At 42.1% G+C, this 18,599-nt stretch overlaps 1 protein-coding gene across 2 annotated transcripts in view; it reads left to right on the top strand.

Moving 5' to 3' along the window:
* Positions 1–18,599, top strand: part of ABHD5 (abhydrolase domain containing 5, lysophosphatidic acid acyltransferase) — a 55,953-nt gene that overhangs the window by 31,233 nt on the left and 6,121 nt on the right. For both annotated transcript variants that reach the window (XM_077268985.1, XM_077268984.1), the window contains exons 2-4: positions 10,587–10,672; positions 14,444–14,816; positions 16,054–16,208. In XM_077268985.1, the coding sequence (XP_077125100.1) occupies positions 10,587–10,672; positions 14,444–14,816; positions 16,054–16,208 (614 nt within the window). The remainder of the gene's footprint in view (positions 1–10,586; positions 10,673–14,443; positions 14,817–16,053; positions 16,209–18,599) is intronic.

Below are 18,599 nucleotides of genomic sequence, written 5' to 3'. Positions count from 1 at the left end.
GCCCCGTCTCACACAGCGACGCTGCAGCGATACAGACAACGATGCTGATCGCTGCAGCGTCGCTGTGTGGTCGCTGGGGAGCTGTCACACAGACAGCTCTCTCCAGCGACCAACGATCAGGGGAACGACTTCGGCATCGTTGAAACTGTCTTCAACGATGCCGAAGTCCCCCTGCAGCACCCGGGTAACCAGGGTAAACATCGGGTTACTGAGTGCAGGGCCGCGCTTAGTAACCCGATGTTTACCCTGGTTACCAGCGTAAATGTAAAAAAAAACAAACAGTACATACTCACCATCTGTTGCCCGTCAGGTCCCTTGCCGTCTGCTACCTGCTCTGAGCCGCCGTACAGTGAGAGCAGAGCCTAACAACCCAGACACCACTATATGGATCACCAGAAAAGCACCAAGACAAGGAGGTGTATAAATATATTACTTTATTAGATACATATTATAATAACTCCATACATATTGTATAATAAAATCAATTTTAAAATCAATTAGAATCTATAGAACACAGGACAAAATAATACTAGCATATAATATACCGGCCACTTCCACATGAGCAATCCCAAATCCTCACAATATATGTGTGAAAAAATTTTTAATGAATAAAAAGAGCAAACGTGATAAAAAATTGCAACCTCAAAGAAAGGGGATAATAAAAATCCTAGTAAGTACTATATAAATCTCAAAGTGCAAATGTGCTGAAAAATATATCAAGTGCAAAGTGCTCCGGCATTGTATTCAGCCGGTTCAGACCCACACACAGTGTAAAAATATTGCGGAGGAGAAATCGCAGGTAAATACCTATGGGTGGCCGTGTCCTGTGTAAACGCACCCCAACGCGCGTTTCGGATTCCTTCCTTCGTCAGGGGGTCCTATAGTGGTCCGAAATAGTCCATTTTATATGTGTTGCTTATTTCCGATCCCTTCACACCTGGCTACGCCGGCGCGTGCGCAGTCAGGAGGACCCGGAAGTCCGAGATCCCGCCCCACGTGACCGGACGCACAGGACAGCGTCCCGACGTTACCAAGGTCACTGGAGCGCAAGATCCCCGGCCCCAGGCCACAGACAGCGCACGCGCACCACCAGGAGGAAGTATAGGAGGTAATATCCCTAAGACTCCTGCGGGGATTGGATTTTCTACGTGGTGCATATAACTAATGAATGCACATTACTCAGCGGTGGAGAATAACTATTCTCAGAAATGCATATGACTAATAAATGCGGATCACTCAGGCCAGAAATAGTACAAGTCTCCTAATAAAGAAATTAAAGGGCCATCTATTGTCCATCTAAGTGGACCAACTCAGCAAGAGATTTATACCTTCTATTACTTCCACCATATTACAAGTAAATTTGAATAAAATTTAAACAGCTATTCATAATATAATTATATACACACAAGCAGTTAATAAAGAACAGATGTTTCACTACTTTTATAACCTTACAGATTACAGGTAAATATTAATATTCAAATCATTCATCACTTCTTTTGTATAATTTATTTCATTTCATTTTCTTTTCAGCGTCCACACCACCGCCAAGTGCATCCTCCATCAGAATGTCCCCGTCCACCCCGGGAACAGGTATGTATAAGACTAAAATAAGTAAATAAAGTTAAATTTAATTATTTAAAATCAGACCACCAACAAAATTAAAATATTAAAATATTAAAATTAATAAAGTTAATTAAAAAGAGTTATTGAAGAGGTTTCTAACATTTATCCAGAAATAAAATTTATGGATAAATAACTAATAGGAAATAAAACATTTTTGTTAAATACATTATAAAAAAGGGGCAAAGCTTATATTTTCATTAAGACCCTTTGGTGAAACAGTATCTAAAGCCCATATCCACTTTGTTTCCATTTTAGCCAATGGTATGGTAACTGGTCCACCACGTTCACCTATTTTGACTGTATCAATGCCAATTACCTTCAATCCCATAGGATCACTATTATGAAACAGTTTAAAGTGCTTAGGGATGGTTTTCAGGATTGAAATATCCTGCACTTCTTTTGCGGCTTCTATCCCAAGCACATGTTCCCGGACCCTTACCTTGAGTTGCCTGGTGGTCATGCCCACATATATGAGGGAACACGGGCATGTGGCATAGTATACTACTGCTTTAGTTGTACACGTTATATTACTTTTAATTTTAAAACTCTTAGTGCCATTTGAGCTGCAGAAATTATGCTCCCTCACTATATTTGGGCATGCCACACATTTTCCACATGGGCGGCAACCCAAGGTAGGTCTACATCTGTCCAAGAAAGAGGGAAGAATCGGGTTGTGCGTATAATGACTTTCTACTAAATGATCCCTAAGATTTTTGGACCTCCTGTATGTTATACTTGGTCTCTCACCTATGTATTTACATAGTATAGGATCCGTTTTTAAAATTCCCCAAAACTTATTCAATTGGAGCCTCACCATATCACTTTGTCCATGATACTGTGTTATATATCGGACAATTTGATTTGTCTTGCCCGGCTTGTTTCCATAAAGTGCTTGGTGCCTGGAAATATTTTTTGCCCGATTGTATCCCTTCTTCACCGATCGACGGCTATATCCCCTTTCAAGAAATCTTTTTTTAAGTTCAGAGGCCTGTTCTTCAAATTCAGTGTCCTCCGAACATATTCTTCGTAACCTCAAGAACTGACCTATGGGGATGGAATTGATCATAGTAGGGGGGTGTGACGATGTAGCGTGCAGCAATGAATTAACCGCTGTGGTTTTCCTAAACACTTTAGTATGCAGGCAGTTATCCCCGGATCTCTGCACGCTTACATCCAAAAACTCCATCACATCCCGATCATATTTGTAAGTTATCTTCAGGTTCCGAGAGTTCACATTTAACCCCTCCATGAATTCTTGAAGGGATTCAACCGAGCCCTGCCAGATCAGGAAAATATCATCAATGAACCGCACCCACATAGGGATGCGGTCCATTGACGATCCAAGCTCAGACATAAGGAGGTCCCTCTCCCACAGCCCCAAGAACAGATTGGCCAATTTTTTGGAGTTTTTGGATGTAAGCGTGCAGAGATCCGGGGATAACTGCCTGCATACTAAAGTGTTTAGGAAAACCACAGCGGTTAATTCATTGCTGCACGCTACATCGTCACACCCCCCTACTATGATCAATTCCATCCCCATAGGTCAGTTCTTGAGGTTACGAAGAATATGTTCGGAGGACACTGAATTTGAAGAACAGGCCTCTGAACTTAAAAAAAGATTTCTTGAAAGGGGATATAGCCGTCGATCGGTGAAGAAGGGATACAATCGGGCAAAAAATATTTCCAGGCACCAAGCACTTTATGGAAACAAGCCGGGCAAGACAAATCAAATTGTCCGATATATAACACAGTATCATGGACAAAGTGATATGGTGAGGCTCCAATTGAATAAGTTTTGGGGAATTTTAAAAACGGATCCTATACTATGTAAATACATAGGTGAGAGACCAAGTATAACATACAGGAGGTCCAAAAATCTTAGGGATCATTTAGTAGAAAGTCATTATACGCACAACCCGATTCTTCCCTCTTTCTTGGACAGATGTAGACCTACCTTGGGTTGCCGCCCATGTGGAAAATGTGTGGCATGCCCAAATATAGTGAGGGAGCATAATTTCTGCAGCTCAAATGGCACTAAGAGTTTTAAAATTAAAAGTAATATAACGTGTACAACTAAAGCAGTAGTATACTATGCCACATGCCCGTGTTCCCTCATATATGTGGGCATGACCACCAGGCAACTCAAGGTAAGGGTCCGGGAACATGTGCTTGGGATAGAAGCCGCAAAAGAAGTGCAGGATATTTCAATCCTGAAAACCATCCCTAAGCACTTTAAACTGTTTCATAATAGTGATCCTATGGGATTGAAGGTAATTGGCATTGATACAGTCAAAATAGGTGAACGTGGTGGACCAGTTACCATACCATTGGCTAAAATGGAAACAAAGTGGATATGGGCTTTAGATACTGTTTCACCAAAGGGTCTTAATGAAAATATAAGCTTTGCCCCTTTTTTATAATGTATTTAACAAAAATGTTTTATTTCCTATTAGTTATTTATCCATAAATTTTATTTCTGGATAAATGTTAGAAACCTCTTCAATAACTCTTTTTAATTAACTTTATTAATTTTAATATTTTAATTTTGTTGGTGGTCTGATTTTAAATAATTAAATTTAACTTTATTTACTTATTTTAGTCTTATACATACCTGTTCCCGGGGTGGACGGGGACATTCTGATGGAGGATGCACTTGGCGGTGGTGTGGACGCTGAAAAGAAAATGAAATGAAATAAATTATACAAAAGAAGTGATGAATGATTTGAATATTAATATTTACCTGTAATCTGTAAGGTTATAAAAGTAGTGAAACACCTGTTCTTTATTAACTGCTTGTGTGTATATAATTATATTATGAATAGCTGTTTAAATTTTATTCAAATTTACTTGTAATAGGGTGGAAGTAATAGAAGGTATAAATCTCTTGCTGAGTTGGTCCACTTAGATGGACAATAGATGGCCCTTTAATTTCTTTATTAGGAGACTTGTACTATTTCTGGCCTGAGTGATCCGCATTTATTAGTCATATGCATTTCTGAGAATAGATATTCTCCACCGCTGAGTAATGTGCATTCATTAGTTATATGCACCACGTAGAAAATCCAATCCCCGCAGGAGTCTTAGGGATATTACCTCCTATACTTCCTCCTGGTGGTGCGCGTGCGCTGTCTGTGGCCTGGGGCCGGGGATCTTGCGCTCCAGTGACCTTGGTAACGTCGGGACGCTGTCCTGTGCGTCCGGTCACGTGGGGCGGGATCTCGGACTTCCGGGTCCTCCTGACTGCGCACGCGCCGGCGTAGCCAGGTGTGAAGGGATCGGAAATAAGCAACACATATAAAATGGACTATTTCGGACCACTATAGGACCCCCTGACGAAGGAAGGAATCCGAAACGCGCGTTGGGGTGCGTTTACACAGGACACGGCCACCCATAGGTATTTACCTGCGATTTCTCCTCCGCAATATTTTTACACTGTGTGTGGGTCTGAACCGGCTGAATACAATGCCGGAGCACTTTGCACTTTTTTAAGCCATTTGCACTTGATATATTTTTCAGCACATTTGCACTTTGAGATTTATATAGTACTTACTAGGATTTTTATTATCCCCTTTCTTTGAGGTTGCAATTTTTTATCACGTTTGCTCTTTTTATTCATTAAAAAATTTTTCACACATATATTGTGAGGATTTGGGATTGCTCATGTGGAAGTGGCCGGTATATTATATGCTAGTATTATTTTGTCCTGTGTTCTATAGATTCTAATTGATTTTAAAATTGATTTTATTATACAATATGTATGGAGTTATTATAATATGTATCTAATAAAGTAATATATTTATACACCTCCTTGTCTTGGTGCTTTTCTGGTGATCCATATAGTGGTGTCTGGGTTGTTAGTCTCCACTGGGTGGCGGTAGTCACATAATTACACAGCATACCAAGAATAGGTGGATTTTGAATACGGATGAGGATATATATCATATTCCCTATATTTCTGGTATAACTGTGTTTTAACATTTTAGTGAGAGCAGAGCGTAGCGGTGACGTCACTGCTGTACTCTCACTTTACGGCGGCTCAGTCAGAGCAGGAAGAAGACGCCAAGGGACCTGACGGGCAACAGATGGTGAGTATGTACTGTTTGGTTTTTTTTACATTTACGCTGGTAACCAGGGTAAACATCGGGTTACTAAGCGCGGCCCTGCGCTTAGTAACCCGATGTTTACCCTGGTTACCAGTGAAGACATCGCTGGATCGGTGTCACACACACCGATTCAGCGATGTCAGCGGGACCTCAACGACCAAAAAAAGGTCCAGGCCATTCCGACACGACCAGCGATCTCGCAGCAGGGGCCTGATCGCTGGTACGTGTCACACATAGCGAGATCGCTATGGAGGTCGCTGTTGCGTCACAAAACTTGTGACTCAGCAGCGATCTCACTAGCGATCTCGCTATGTGAGACGGGGCCTTAAGGCCGCTAGTTGGTCGTGAATTGCCATGGCAAACATCAGGACCACACAATCATGATCTGAGGGCACCAATTTGGATAAAGAGGAAGCCCCTACAATCTGTTAAAGGGAACCTGTCACCCTGTTTTTTCAGTATGAGATAAAAATACCGTTAAATAGGGCCTGAGCTGTACTTTACAATAGTGTATTTTTTGTCCCCTGATTCCCCACCTATGCTGCCGAAATACCTTACAAAAGTCACCGTTTTCGCCTGTCAATCACGCTGGTCTGGTCAAAAGGGCGAGCAGAGTACGATTGTCTCATCCACATGCCATAAATATACATATGGTGTGGATCCCACCGATGTGTCCCAGCTTCTGTCTTTAGAACAGGACCCTGGCATGCATCGCTGTCAGTATAAAGGTGGCCACAATTCCTAGTCTTTGGTCTTGGAGGTGTGACCTTCCAACGCTCCACTGAAGCAGACAGATGCCAGCCCCATTGGTTGCATCTCTATCTATCTATCTATCTATCTATCTATCTATCTATCTATCTATCTATCATTAGGTTTCCAAGCAGGTATAAGGCCTTGCTTTTTTATATAAAATTGTTAAAATCCTATATTGCTTAAGTTTCCATGAAAAATGTCTGAAAAAGTATTTAAATGCAATAAAACAATGTGACATTAGTAATTGATCCACCTTGTAAGTACCTGGACACCCCGGGTTTGCTAGTGGAAGAGATGCTCTTTGTAAGTTGTCCTCCATTCTGGCTAATAGGACATATGGATTTTGTAGCGTGGGGTCCTTAGATGGGTGTATACGAAGCTCCAGTATCTTAAGTTTATGTTCTTGTTTTCACTTTTTTGTTTTGTGATCTGACCAGAACTTTGACACAACAACCTTCTATCCACTTGCACAATAGAAGTGTTCAGAGTACGTGTGAGACTAAGGCACGTTTTCCTGATCCGACCTGGGAAAATGCAAAGTACAAACCCCATTCATGACCTATCGCCCAATGAAGTTCCAGCATTAGTTTATCGTGTAAGGATCGGCATTTCTGACGTTGCTTGTACAGTGCAGTAAGTGGCCACACAGAAGCACCAGATAACAAAACATGCAACTCTCACCGTCCGGGCAAAGGTTTCATGTTTTCGTTTTCTACCCAGTGCAGAACAAATGTGTTTCTTTTTATTGTATGTTTAACCCTCTGTGTGACCACGTCAGACTTGTGTTCTCCTTCAGACTCCGTTTTGCAATAGCTAGGTCCAGATAGATTTGGGCAGTGACTGAATCTTGGTGATTTGTGCTCAACATGTCACCATTACTTTTATTTAAAATAACTGAGATGCAACTGAAGTGTAGAATTTCAGATTTAATTAATTAAAAGATATTTTTCGGACTTGGTGCTTAGGCACTAGTGCCCAGCAGTGTTAATTACTGGCTCAGAGCGGTCACTGGCCACTCCTGCCAGCGATTCAGCTGCTTGTGCCGATGTCACGTCGACAGAGCGGCGGCTTATTTTCCTCTCCGTTGATGGGACAGGACTGCTGACATTATTCTGATAGCTGGATTTTCCCTAACTGTTTTTTTACCCGTTGCGGTGGCACTTGGGGTTGATGATAGTTGTGTAATGTCAAAAATCACATTTAGCATCAAGCCCTGTGGTTAGTAATGGAGAGATGTCTATCAGACGCCCACATAACTAACCTACTAATGAGGGGAAAAAATAATTTCTCTTTGAATAAAGACACCCTGACACTTTTTCGGGTTCACCAGTATATTAAAAAAAAAAAAAACATGCAGGTCTGACTTAGTCCATGGCGTTCCCACAATGATCCAATAATCCGACGTCCAAAGGTTATGGAGCCTTGTTCAGAGAAAGACGCTACATAGACTGTAGCAGCAGCCACTCCGGGTCCATGAGACCTGGCGGCTGTGATGAGCAGTGACGTCTGTAACGATACTACTCATCAAAGTCACCAAGCCCTCTGTATAATGGCCCCTTGTAGCGCCTCACAGTATGATGGCGCCCCATGTAGCACCAAATGTAACGCCCCACAGTATGATGGCACCCCATGTAACGCCCCACGGTATGATGGCGCCCCATGTAGCTCCCCACAGTATGATGGTGCCCCATGCAGCGCCCCACAGTATGATGGCGCCCCACAGTATGAAGGTGCCCCATGCAGCGCCCCCAAGTATAATGGCGCTTCATGCAGCGCCCCCCAGTATGATTGCGCCCTACAGTATGATGGTGCCCCATGTAGTGCCCCCACAGTATGATAGTGCCCCCACAGTATGAAGGCGCCCCATGCAGCGCCCCACAGTATGATGGTTCCCCATGCAGCACCCCACAGTATGATGGCGCCCCACAGTATGAAGGCGCCCCATGCAGCGCCCCCAAGTATAATGGCGCTCCATGCAGCGCCACCCAGTATGATGGCGCCCCCAGTATGATGGCGCCCCCAGTATGATGGCGCCCCCAGTATGATGGTGCCCCATGCAGCGCCCCCAGTATGATGGCGCCCCACAGTATGATGGCGCCCCGTGCAGCACCCCCCACTGATTGCACCCCATGTAGCGCCCCCACAGTATAGCGCCCCCACAGTATGATGGTGCTCTATGTAGCGCCCCCACAGTATGATGGCGCCCCATGTAGCTCCCCACATCATAGTGCGTCCTGTTCAGTGTGTTAGAGCACAGCAGTGGGATGATATGAGCATGTCATTGATGAGAGGTGATCGCAGCCTGTTCTGTAATACTGATGACAGGCTGCGATCACCACTGCTGATACCTCACCTGGGTCCTCTGCTCCCCGACACTTCCTCACCCCTGCAGCTCCTGTCATCCCACGTACTGAGCTGTGTGTGCGATGATGGGAAAATGAAGCCCACAACTGTAACCTGGACAGCCCAAGGGGCATGCCCAGGTCACAGCTAAGTCTAGTTTCACACTAGCGTTTGCATGAGCTGCGGACTTCCTCTGTGAAGCCCCGCCCTCGGCCGCACCTCCGCCTCTAGCTCCACCTACTTCTGCATGCGGCCCGCATGCGGCCTGTGTGCCTATCTTTAACATTAGGTACGCAGGTCGTGCCGCAGTATGCGGATGCTTCCAGCGACCAGCGTAAACGCAGCTTGTAGCAATTTCATTTTTTTGCCGCATCGTCAAAACAACGCATGCGGAAGCATCCGCATACAGCCGCACGACCTGCGTACCTAATGTTAAAGATAGGTACACAGGCTGCAAGCCGGCTGCGTGCAGAAGTAGGCGGAGCTAGAGGCGGAGGTGCGGCCGAGGGCGGGGCTTCACGGAGGAAGTCTGCAGCCCTCCGCAGCTCATGCAAACGCTAGTGTGAAACTAGCCTAAGGCAGTCTCAATGCAAGAGACGCGGTCGGATGGCAACTGCAGACGGTTATGCCCAGGAACTGCCATATTTAAGGTGTGTAACTGTCGTGCTCATTTACTCACCCTCAAATGAAAATGGCAGCCCCCTATGGCTAGAATTAAAACAAAACTATTAAAGTTGTACATTTAATTTTGTATTGAAAAGAATTGATTATATAATTAATGGTAGGTGGTGATTTTTAATTTTGTATTAATAATCTATATATATAATTGTCTAAGGGTTTTTCCGTCTGTCTTTCTGTCTGTCTGTCTGTCTGTCTGTCTGTCCTGGAAATCCCGCGTCTGATTGGTCGAGGCCTGGCGGCCTCGACCAATCAGAGACGGGCACAGCATGGCGACGATGATGTCATAAAGGTTGCCTCGACCAATCAGTGACGGGCACAGTCTGCCGTGAATTCGCCTCGACCAATCAGCGACGGGCACAGTATCGACGTAGATGTCATAATGGTTGCCATGGCGACGATGATGTCATAAAGGTTGCCTCGACCAATCAGCGACGGGCACAGTCTGCCGTGAATTCTGGAATCATCATTGTCCATATACTACGGGGACATGCATATTCTAGAATACCCGATGCATTAGAATCGGGCCACAGTCTAGTGATTATATAATCAATAATTTACCAAATTAAAAATCGTGGCAACTTTCTTTTTAAAGAGCTGTAACTCCTAAACCCTTGTTCCTATCAGGACGTGAATACCCTCACGTTTAGAGCTGACTGTACTTTTAGCTCATAATAATTATATAACTGTATTTTGAATATGTTTTGGTGAACCGCTAAAATTCCGAAACTTGTCATTGTCCAGATATTTTTGGACCTAACTGTAAATGGGGAAAATGTAACTCTGAATCTGCACAATTAATTTACATTTTCAGTTAGCCATTAAAAAGTATCAACCACTGAGGACTCTCAATTCTAAACAATGAATTTACTGCATTTGACTTTGTGTAGATTTAATCTCTGTGTACGCTGTAAAATAGTGAAACTCTGCCACCAGTTTTGTTTTGTCCTCCTAGGTGAGAATTTACCAAGTTGGGAATTGCTCATTTGATGGGGTTTTACTTCTATTTAATGACATCACAATTTTTTCCCTTTTTTTCTGATTGTTCAAATGTATTATGTAACCTCCTTTTTTTCTTTGCTATAGATTAGGATGGATTTCCAGCTGGCTCCCTGCATGGTGCCCAACATCTCTGGATCATTTAAAGGAGGCTGAAGAGAAAATGCTAAAGTGTAAGTAAAAATGTTCCAGAACGTGCATACAGACATGACGTTGTAGGTTACAGGTTGGAGGTGAACAAAAGTCCCTATTTCCCTCAATTCAGGGAGTGGGAGATTCAATGTACAGTTGAAACCTGAAGTTTACATACATTATATAAAGACGGACTGAAGAATGACCGCACTGCCAGCTGGTTCTATCACCTGAGCAACAACAATCCAACCTAGATACCAGAAGCTGTAGGATATCGGGTGCTCTCGCAAAGGCCAAAATTAAGTCATTCATGCAGGAAAAAAGGAAAAGATGCGGGCACTCACCATCCAACTTTGCTTTAATCTTTATTCCAACATAGTATAAAATGCAGGACAGGCAGGGAAATGTATATCCACTAGACGACGGCCGTTTCGCGCGAATGCGCTTCCACGGGTCTTGAACCTTCAAGACCCGTGGAAGCGCATTCGCGCGAAACGGCCGTCGTCTAGTGGATATACATTTCCCTGCCTGTCCTGCATTTTATACTATGTTGGAATAAAGATTAAAGCAAAGTTGGATGGTGAGTGCCCGCATCTTTTCCTTTTTTCCTGCATGAATGATTATATAAAGACGCATCTGCAGGTTTTTCTCAATATCTAACATGAAATCAGATTAAACCTTTCCCGTTGTAGGTACATTAGGATTACCATAATTATTAATATTTGGAAAATGCCACAATGAGAGAGAGAGAATATTTGAACGCATTTTTATTACTTAGTGCAAAGTCAAAAGTTTACATACAATTCATTAGTATTTGGTACATTGCCCTTAAACTGAATGACTTTGGTCAAACGTTTGGGATCTGACAATAGTTGGTTGGAATTTTGGCCCACTCCTCCTGACAAAACTGGTGTAACTGATCCAGGGTTGTATGTCACCTTCCTCGCACCTGCCTTTTCAGCTTTGCCGATAAATTTTTAATAGGATTGAGATCAGAGCTTTGCGATGGCCACTACAAAACACTGACATTGTTATCCGTAAGCCACTTTACCATTTTGGCAGTATGCTTTGGGTCATTGTCCATTTGGAAGACCCAATTCCAGCCAAGCTTTAACTTCCTGGCTGATGTCTTGAGATGTTGCTTCAGTATTGCCACATAATCTTCTTTTCTCATGATGCCATCTATTTTGTGAAGTGCACCAGTCCCTCCTGTAGCAAAACAACTCCACAACATACTACCTCCCCCATGTTTCACAGTTGGGAAGGTGTTCTTAGGCTTTCAAGCTTCTCCCTTTTTCCTCCAAAAGTAATGATGGTCATTATGCCCAAAAAGTTAAATTTTAGTTTCATCAGACCACAGGACATGTCTCCAAAAATTAAGGTCTTTGTTCCTGTGTGCATTTGCAAACATTAATCTGGCTTTTTATGTTTCTTTTGCTGTAATGGCTTTTTCATGGCAGAGTGACATTTCAGCCCATGTTGAAACCGTACAAATATTATAATTATGTTAATCCTAACTGACCTAAAGCGGGAAAGGTTTATTCTGATTTCATGTCAGATATTGAGAAAAACATGCATATCTGTCTTTTTATATAGTGTATGTAAACTTCTGGTTTCAACTGTATATCAAATAAATTTAAGTGCTAATTGAATCTACATCAAGGGGAAAAAAATTCTAAACTCTTATCACCTCTCTTCATCCTTTCCCATACTTGTCCTGCTGCTCGGTGCCTGGTCCTCCGATTATCTCGCCCTCCTTTTTAATGCCCCTCACTCTTTGTGTGCTATGACTGCTAACAAAGTGAAATGCTGTCACATGGGGTGCAAGGCTCAACAATGACAAGTATTGTTCTCCATATAACTGCGTGGGACCTAGTAAGCAATGACGATGCCAACTAGAAGACCCTTTAGGTAAACGAGTATTTAGCTGGAGGGCCGGGCGGGGAGCAGTGATGTGACAGTTGTGGGGATGGTGTATAAGGTGTTTTTTTTTTTTTGTTGTTTTTGTTTTGTTTTATCTAGTTCCGAACCTAGAAAAATGACGTCTGCACTTATTTTTACTGGATTTGCTCATAGCAAATCGTCCAAAATTGGGAATCACTTGTATACATAAATTTTGGGAATAAATAATCGTATTACCCGTAGTTAAATTTCCCTTGCTCATCTTTAATAAAATTACAAATTTCATGCTTGACAAGTGTGTAAAGGGAATCTTCCACCATGTGTTGATATCCCAGCCGAGAGCAGCATGATGTAGAGACAGATACCCTGATTCCAATTATGTGTCAGTTACTGGGCTGCTAGTGTAGTTTTGATGAAATTCCTCTTTAATTATCACTAGAGAACTACTAAACCTGCTGCCAAGTAGGTCTGTATAACACGGCCACCTCCACTGATTGGCATCTTTCTGTGCATATTGGTGGCTTTCTGCCTATTCTCAATCGGTGGTGTGGACGGGGCTAGACCGAGCTCAGTATTCAAAGAACTGCAGAAGATTAAACTGGTATTTTTACTAAAAGGACAGCAATCAGCCCAGTAAGTTATGCATAGCTGGAATCATGGTCTCTGTCGTTCTGTTAAGCTGCTCTCCGACAGGGTAGCATAAACCTGCTGACAGATTCCTTTTTAGATGCCTCTGCCTGCTCGTTGTGCTCACAGGAGGCTGAACCTTCCCCATTCATCCTGGTCAGACAACAGGAATCAGACTCCTCCAGGGCCGCTGCAATGTGTATATGCATTACCGCAATAAACCACTAAAAATGTCTAGATAAATCTTGTATAAAAGTCAAAAGGTATAACCCTACCGAAAAATAAACTGTTTTCTCTGCTGCTAGTCTCCTGTAGGAATAGCGGGGTCTGTCTAGTGATCTAATACCGCGGTCAGCTGCGCTGTGTAGTCATGCTTACTAATGCACTTCTGAGGGTTGTGTTCTTGTTGGTCATAAACCCCTGTAATCTGCATGCATTACTGAGATAAATCCACTTTAATTTGATGATTCACTTAACCAGGTCAGTTAGATATCGTCGAGCCTTGCAATGTTCATTTTTACGAAATGTTGAAAGCAAAGCTCGATCCGAGTTTTTCGTGGACTCTCCCTATCCCTGAACTGTGTGTCTCACTCACTTCTCGAGATCCACTTCTTAAATAGAACCGTTCTTCAAACTTTTTATATTGAACTGGACACAGAATATAGTAGCTGGAGAGCGAAAGAAGTGTTTGGGATTTTTTCCTTTTATTTTGTCTCCTTGTTTCAGGAAATAGCAATCAAAAAAGTTAACTCATCAGGTGCCAAATAGTTAATTTCGAGCGGGTGTTATCAGTTTTCACTTTTCTTCCTGTATGGTGCTGATCAATCATAAGTAGGCAGCAACACAGGAAAGAAGAACACGCCTCCATCATGGATTTCTCAGTATACGCCTCAAGTGAAAACTAACAGAGTTAACTTTTTTTTTAACTCATTAGCTGTCACATATTGCTGATATCTCTGCTCTGTAGTGTGCTTTGCATCCAGGGTTTTCTATGACTTTAGATTTTACGCCGGATAAGTCCTCAGTATCAGATCGATGGGGATCTGACACCCGCCGATTAGCTGTGGGAGCTGCTGGGGTTGTAGAGCTCCATTCAGTGTGTAGCATCTGCTGCTGGGTACTGCAGATCCGTTTCCCTTCTCTAGGATCTATCATCTAACTTGTGTCTTTATTAGTGATTTAATTTGCCCCTACCAAGATGATTCTTTCATAAGTAAACGTAGAATTCTTATTCATGCCTAATACTTGTATCAGCTGTATTCATATATTTCTTCTATGTGTAGGTATCACAACTTCCTATACCAAAGACTACGTACTTATTTCTGGTGGAAACCAGGTTTGGACCCTGTCATTTGTGCAGCCGCTGTCCTCAAAGACTCCATTAGTTTTGCTGCACGGCTTTGGAGGAGGCGTTGGACTGTGGGTTCTCAACTTTGAAACACTTTGTCAAAATAGAACTGTGTACGCCTTTGATATCCTGGGATTTGGACACAGCAGTAGACCCCACTTCGATGATGATTCCGACAAGGCGGAGATGCAGTTTGTCCAGTCACTAGAAGAGTGGAGGCTGGCATTGGGTCTGGACCATATGATTTTACTAGGACACAATCTGGGAGCGTTTTTAGCTTCTGTTTACTCTTTGAAATACCCCTCAAGGTAAGTTTTATCGTGGCGATATGTGTTTTTAGAGTGTTCATTTGACAAGTTTATTTACAAACTTACAGGGCTGCTTTTCCCCATGGTAAAAAAAAAATAATAATAATAAAAGTATACGGTATGCATGTATATTTTTTTTTTTTTTTTTTTTTTTTTTTTATTAAACTCACTAAGTCATTCATGTGTTCAACACATAATAAATAAAAAATACTATAATATTGTTATTATTATTATTATTATTATTATTATTATTATTGAAATTCCCCCAGGGGCCTTTTGCTAGGGAAGCAATGTGTGACATTTTAAGGAAAACAACCAAAAAACCCTACAAGCTCAAACAATTAGCAATTATTTCAAGCCTACCTTTTCCCCTGTAAAAAACAAACAAACAAAAAAAAACACATAAAAACGTAACCCTAATAAAAATAGGAACAATTTAATTTGTATGGTACTGGTATACCATACAGAAGTAAGTAAACATATTGTGAAAAACAAACCCGTCTATATTTATTATTTTTTTTTCTTTCATTTTCACAATGAAAATCTAAATGCCTTTTCACTATAGCAAGAAAAAAAAATGGTTGGGTCTCTTTTAAAACCTGATCTTGCTTTAAAGGGAATGCGCCAGTAGGATTAAGCCTCCTATACCGTCTATATGAGCATATAGGTCATAGGAAGCTGAATAAAGTGATGACATCAGATCGCAGATATCAATGTCTGCCAGAGAAATCAATTTTTTTTTTTAATATGTAAATGAACTGTTAAGATCTCTGGGCCGGGCCCTGAGAATCTGTTACCAGTGTGAGGCATGTAGATCAGGAGAGCTTACTGTCAGTCAGTCCATGTCTCACACTGGTAACTCTCCCAGTTAAAATTTAAATAAATAAATGAAGGCACATTCTTGGGGAGATGGGTGTCCGGCCCAGAGATGTGAACAGCTCATTTATACGTTAACAAAAATGTGTATTCCTCCAGAATAAGATATCAGATCGCAGATATCAAGGTATCATTGTATTAATCGTCCTATGACCTACACGCCCATAAAAACGGCTTAGGAGGCTTGATCTTACTGAAAAAAATGTAAATGTTCCTTGTCTCAAACAGATAAAATATTTCGGTCTTGAACTGGTTAAGTGTGTTTAAGTAGTATTTTGAGGGTTTTTTTTAATTAGTCTGTATAGTTTGACTTAATTTCTTGTAATATATCCTTTTTTTTATTATTTTCTTTAAATCCTAGGGTAAAAAGTTTAATTTTGGTCGAGCCATGGGGATTCCCAGGAAGACCTGACCATGCGGATGAAGAAAGGCCGATTCCTATTTGGATTAAAGCAGTTGGCGCCTTATTAAGTCCATTTAATCCATTAGCAGGACTTCGCTTGGCCGGACCACTGGGTGAGCAAGTTCACAGTAGATCAATGACGGCTCATTGTTGCCTGTAGTGGGATTACCCGTGGATGCAGCAGCCTTATTCACATTCCCCTGCAGTCCCCATTGTCAGGGACATGAATCAAAGTGGAAGCGGAGTATTGTGCGTTAGCTGGAAGATGGCGTCCCGCTGTAGCTGGAATGACTTTTAGGCTGGGGCTAAGTTATGACTGTGTGTTGTGTGGCCAAAATATCGTTATATGCCGCTGCTCCATCACGGCACAAATCGGATGAACGGGATCGCATTACTGCCTGCCAAGTACCGCAGCAAGGTACCGGCCATGACTTCTGTGACTTATTGGTTGGGGTACCCAGCAGATCACCATCCAACCCAATCGTTCGCATGGTGCTGTAATGTAGTGCCATCTGTGTCACGGCCAAAGTTGCCATGTAGCCCCAGTCTTCATCTCTTGCCACCCCTGAGAAATGTTACTACAGCCATTGAGAGCAGAAGGCAATGGTGCAGGAGCAGACAATTTCCATGTATTTTTATGCATAACGTATAAATGACTAAAGATGTTATTTCATAACACTATAATATTCTGAGATTATTCTCCCCCTCATTTTGTGGGTCCTGTATTAAGACTGATCACCAGTAGTTCCATTACTACTAAGTAACTGATTATTTTTGCCAGTCCGTAGCTCATTTTAAGGGAATAGTAGCAATCGGCAAAATGGAAAACTTGTTTCAACCTAGCCATAAAAATTACACTAATGTAGGCTGAACCCGACAATTTCAGCGGGACTGACCGACCATCCAGAATGTGTGATTATGGCCTCCCTTCCTTTATTTTATGGCATATGTCAGTGAGGGAAGAAGGATCAGGCAGATGGATTACAACAGGCCTGAGCCTTTTTTTTTGTCTTTTTTTTTTTTTTTTTTAATTGGGGAATATTTAGCTGTGATTTAACTCCATTTTCTTATTAAGAATACATGAAGTCTCTGACTACCTGAGCGTACATGTGTATGGGGTGGGCTCCGTAGGATTAGCAGGTACCCAGTGAGCAAGTACCCAGCAAGTAGCGTGGTGTATGGCAGTGCGGAAATCTGATGGCAGGTCTGAGCTGTAGCCGATTGGCAGCTCAGCACTGCAAGGGTCAGCGCTGGGGAATAACGTAACCTGATTTCTGAGTAAATGATGTATGTGCCCACAAGGTGATCATTGTTTTATGAAGAGACTTTGTCCTAATTAAATTATCACAATGTTCTCCTCTTCCAGCAAATTAGTGCAGTGCTGTCATGCCCTTAGCTCCCTTAGTCATTCCCTGATTTCATTTTATTTTTTTTTTCAACCTGTTTTATGTGAAACCTTCTCTAAGCCAGTCATGTAGATGTAAAATGTTCAGTGCATGTATGTATGTATTATATTATACACTGTGTGCAGAATTAGGCAAGTTGTATTTTAGAGGATTATTTGTATTATTGATCAACAACTAGGTTCTCAATCAACCCAAAAGACTCAAATATCAAAGCTTAATATTTTTGGAAGTTGGAGTGTTTTTTTTTTTTTTAGATTTGGCTATCTTAGGAGGATATCTGTTGGTGCAGGTAACTATTACTGTGCAGAATTATTAGGCAACTTAATAAAAACCAAATATATTCCCATCTCACTTGTTTATTTTCACCAGGTAAACCAATATAACTGCACAAAATTTAGAAATAAACATTTCTGACATGCAAAAACAAAACTCCAAAAAATTAAGTGACCAATATAGCCACCTTTCTTTATGATGACACTCAGCCGCCTCCCATCCATAGATTCTGTCAGTTGCTTGATCTGTTTACGACCAACATTGCGTGCAGCAACCACCACAGCCTCCCACACACTGTTCCGAGAGGTGGACTGTTTTCCCTCCCTGTAGATCTCACATTTTATGAGGGACCACAGGTTCTCTATGGGGTTCAGATCAGGTGAACAAGGGGGCCATGTCATTATTTTTTCTTGAGACCTTTACTGGCAAGCCACGCTGTGGAGTAGTTGGAGGCATGTGATGGAGCATTGTCCTGCATGAAAATCCTGTTTTTCTTGAACAATACCAACTTCTTCCTGTACACTGCTTGAAGAAGTTGTCTTCCAGAAACTGGCAGTAGGTCTGGGAGTTGAGCTTCACTCCATCCTCAACCCGAAAAGGTCCCACAAGATCATCTTTGATGATACCAGCCCATACCAGTACCCCACCTCCACCTTGCTGGCATCTGAGTCGGAGTGGAGCTCTCTGCCCTTTACTGATCCAGCCTCTGGCCCATCCATCTGGCCCATCAAGAGTCACTCTCATTTCATCAGTCCATAAAACCTTTGAAAAGTCAGTCTTAGGATATTTCTTGGCCCAGTCTTAACGTTTTATCTTATGTTTCTT

The sequence above is a fragment of the Ranitomeya variabilis genome, chromosome 6 (genome assembly GCF_051348905.1).
Source record: "Ranitomeya variabilis isolate aRanVar5 chromosome 6, aRanVar5.hap1, whole genome shotgun sequence".
Taxonomy (NCBI): domain Eukaryota; kingdom Metazoa; phylum Chordata; class Amphibia; order Anura; family Dendrobatidae; genus Ranitomeya; species Ranitomeya variabilis.
The sequence above is the reverse complement of the archived record's forward strand: the minus strand, read 5'-3'. Positions and strand labels throughout refer to the sequence as shown.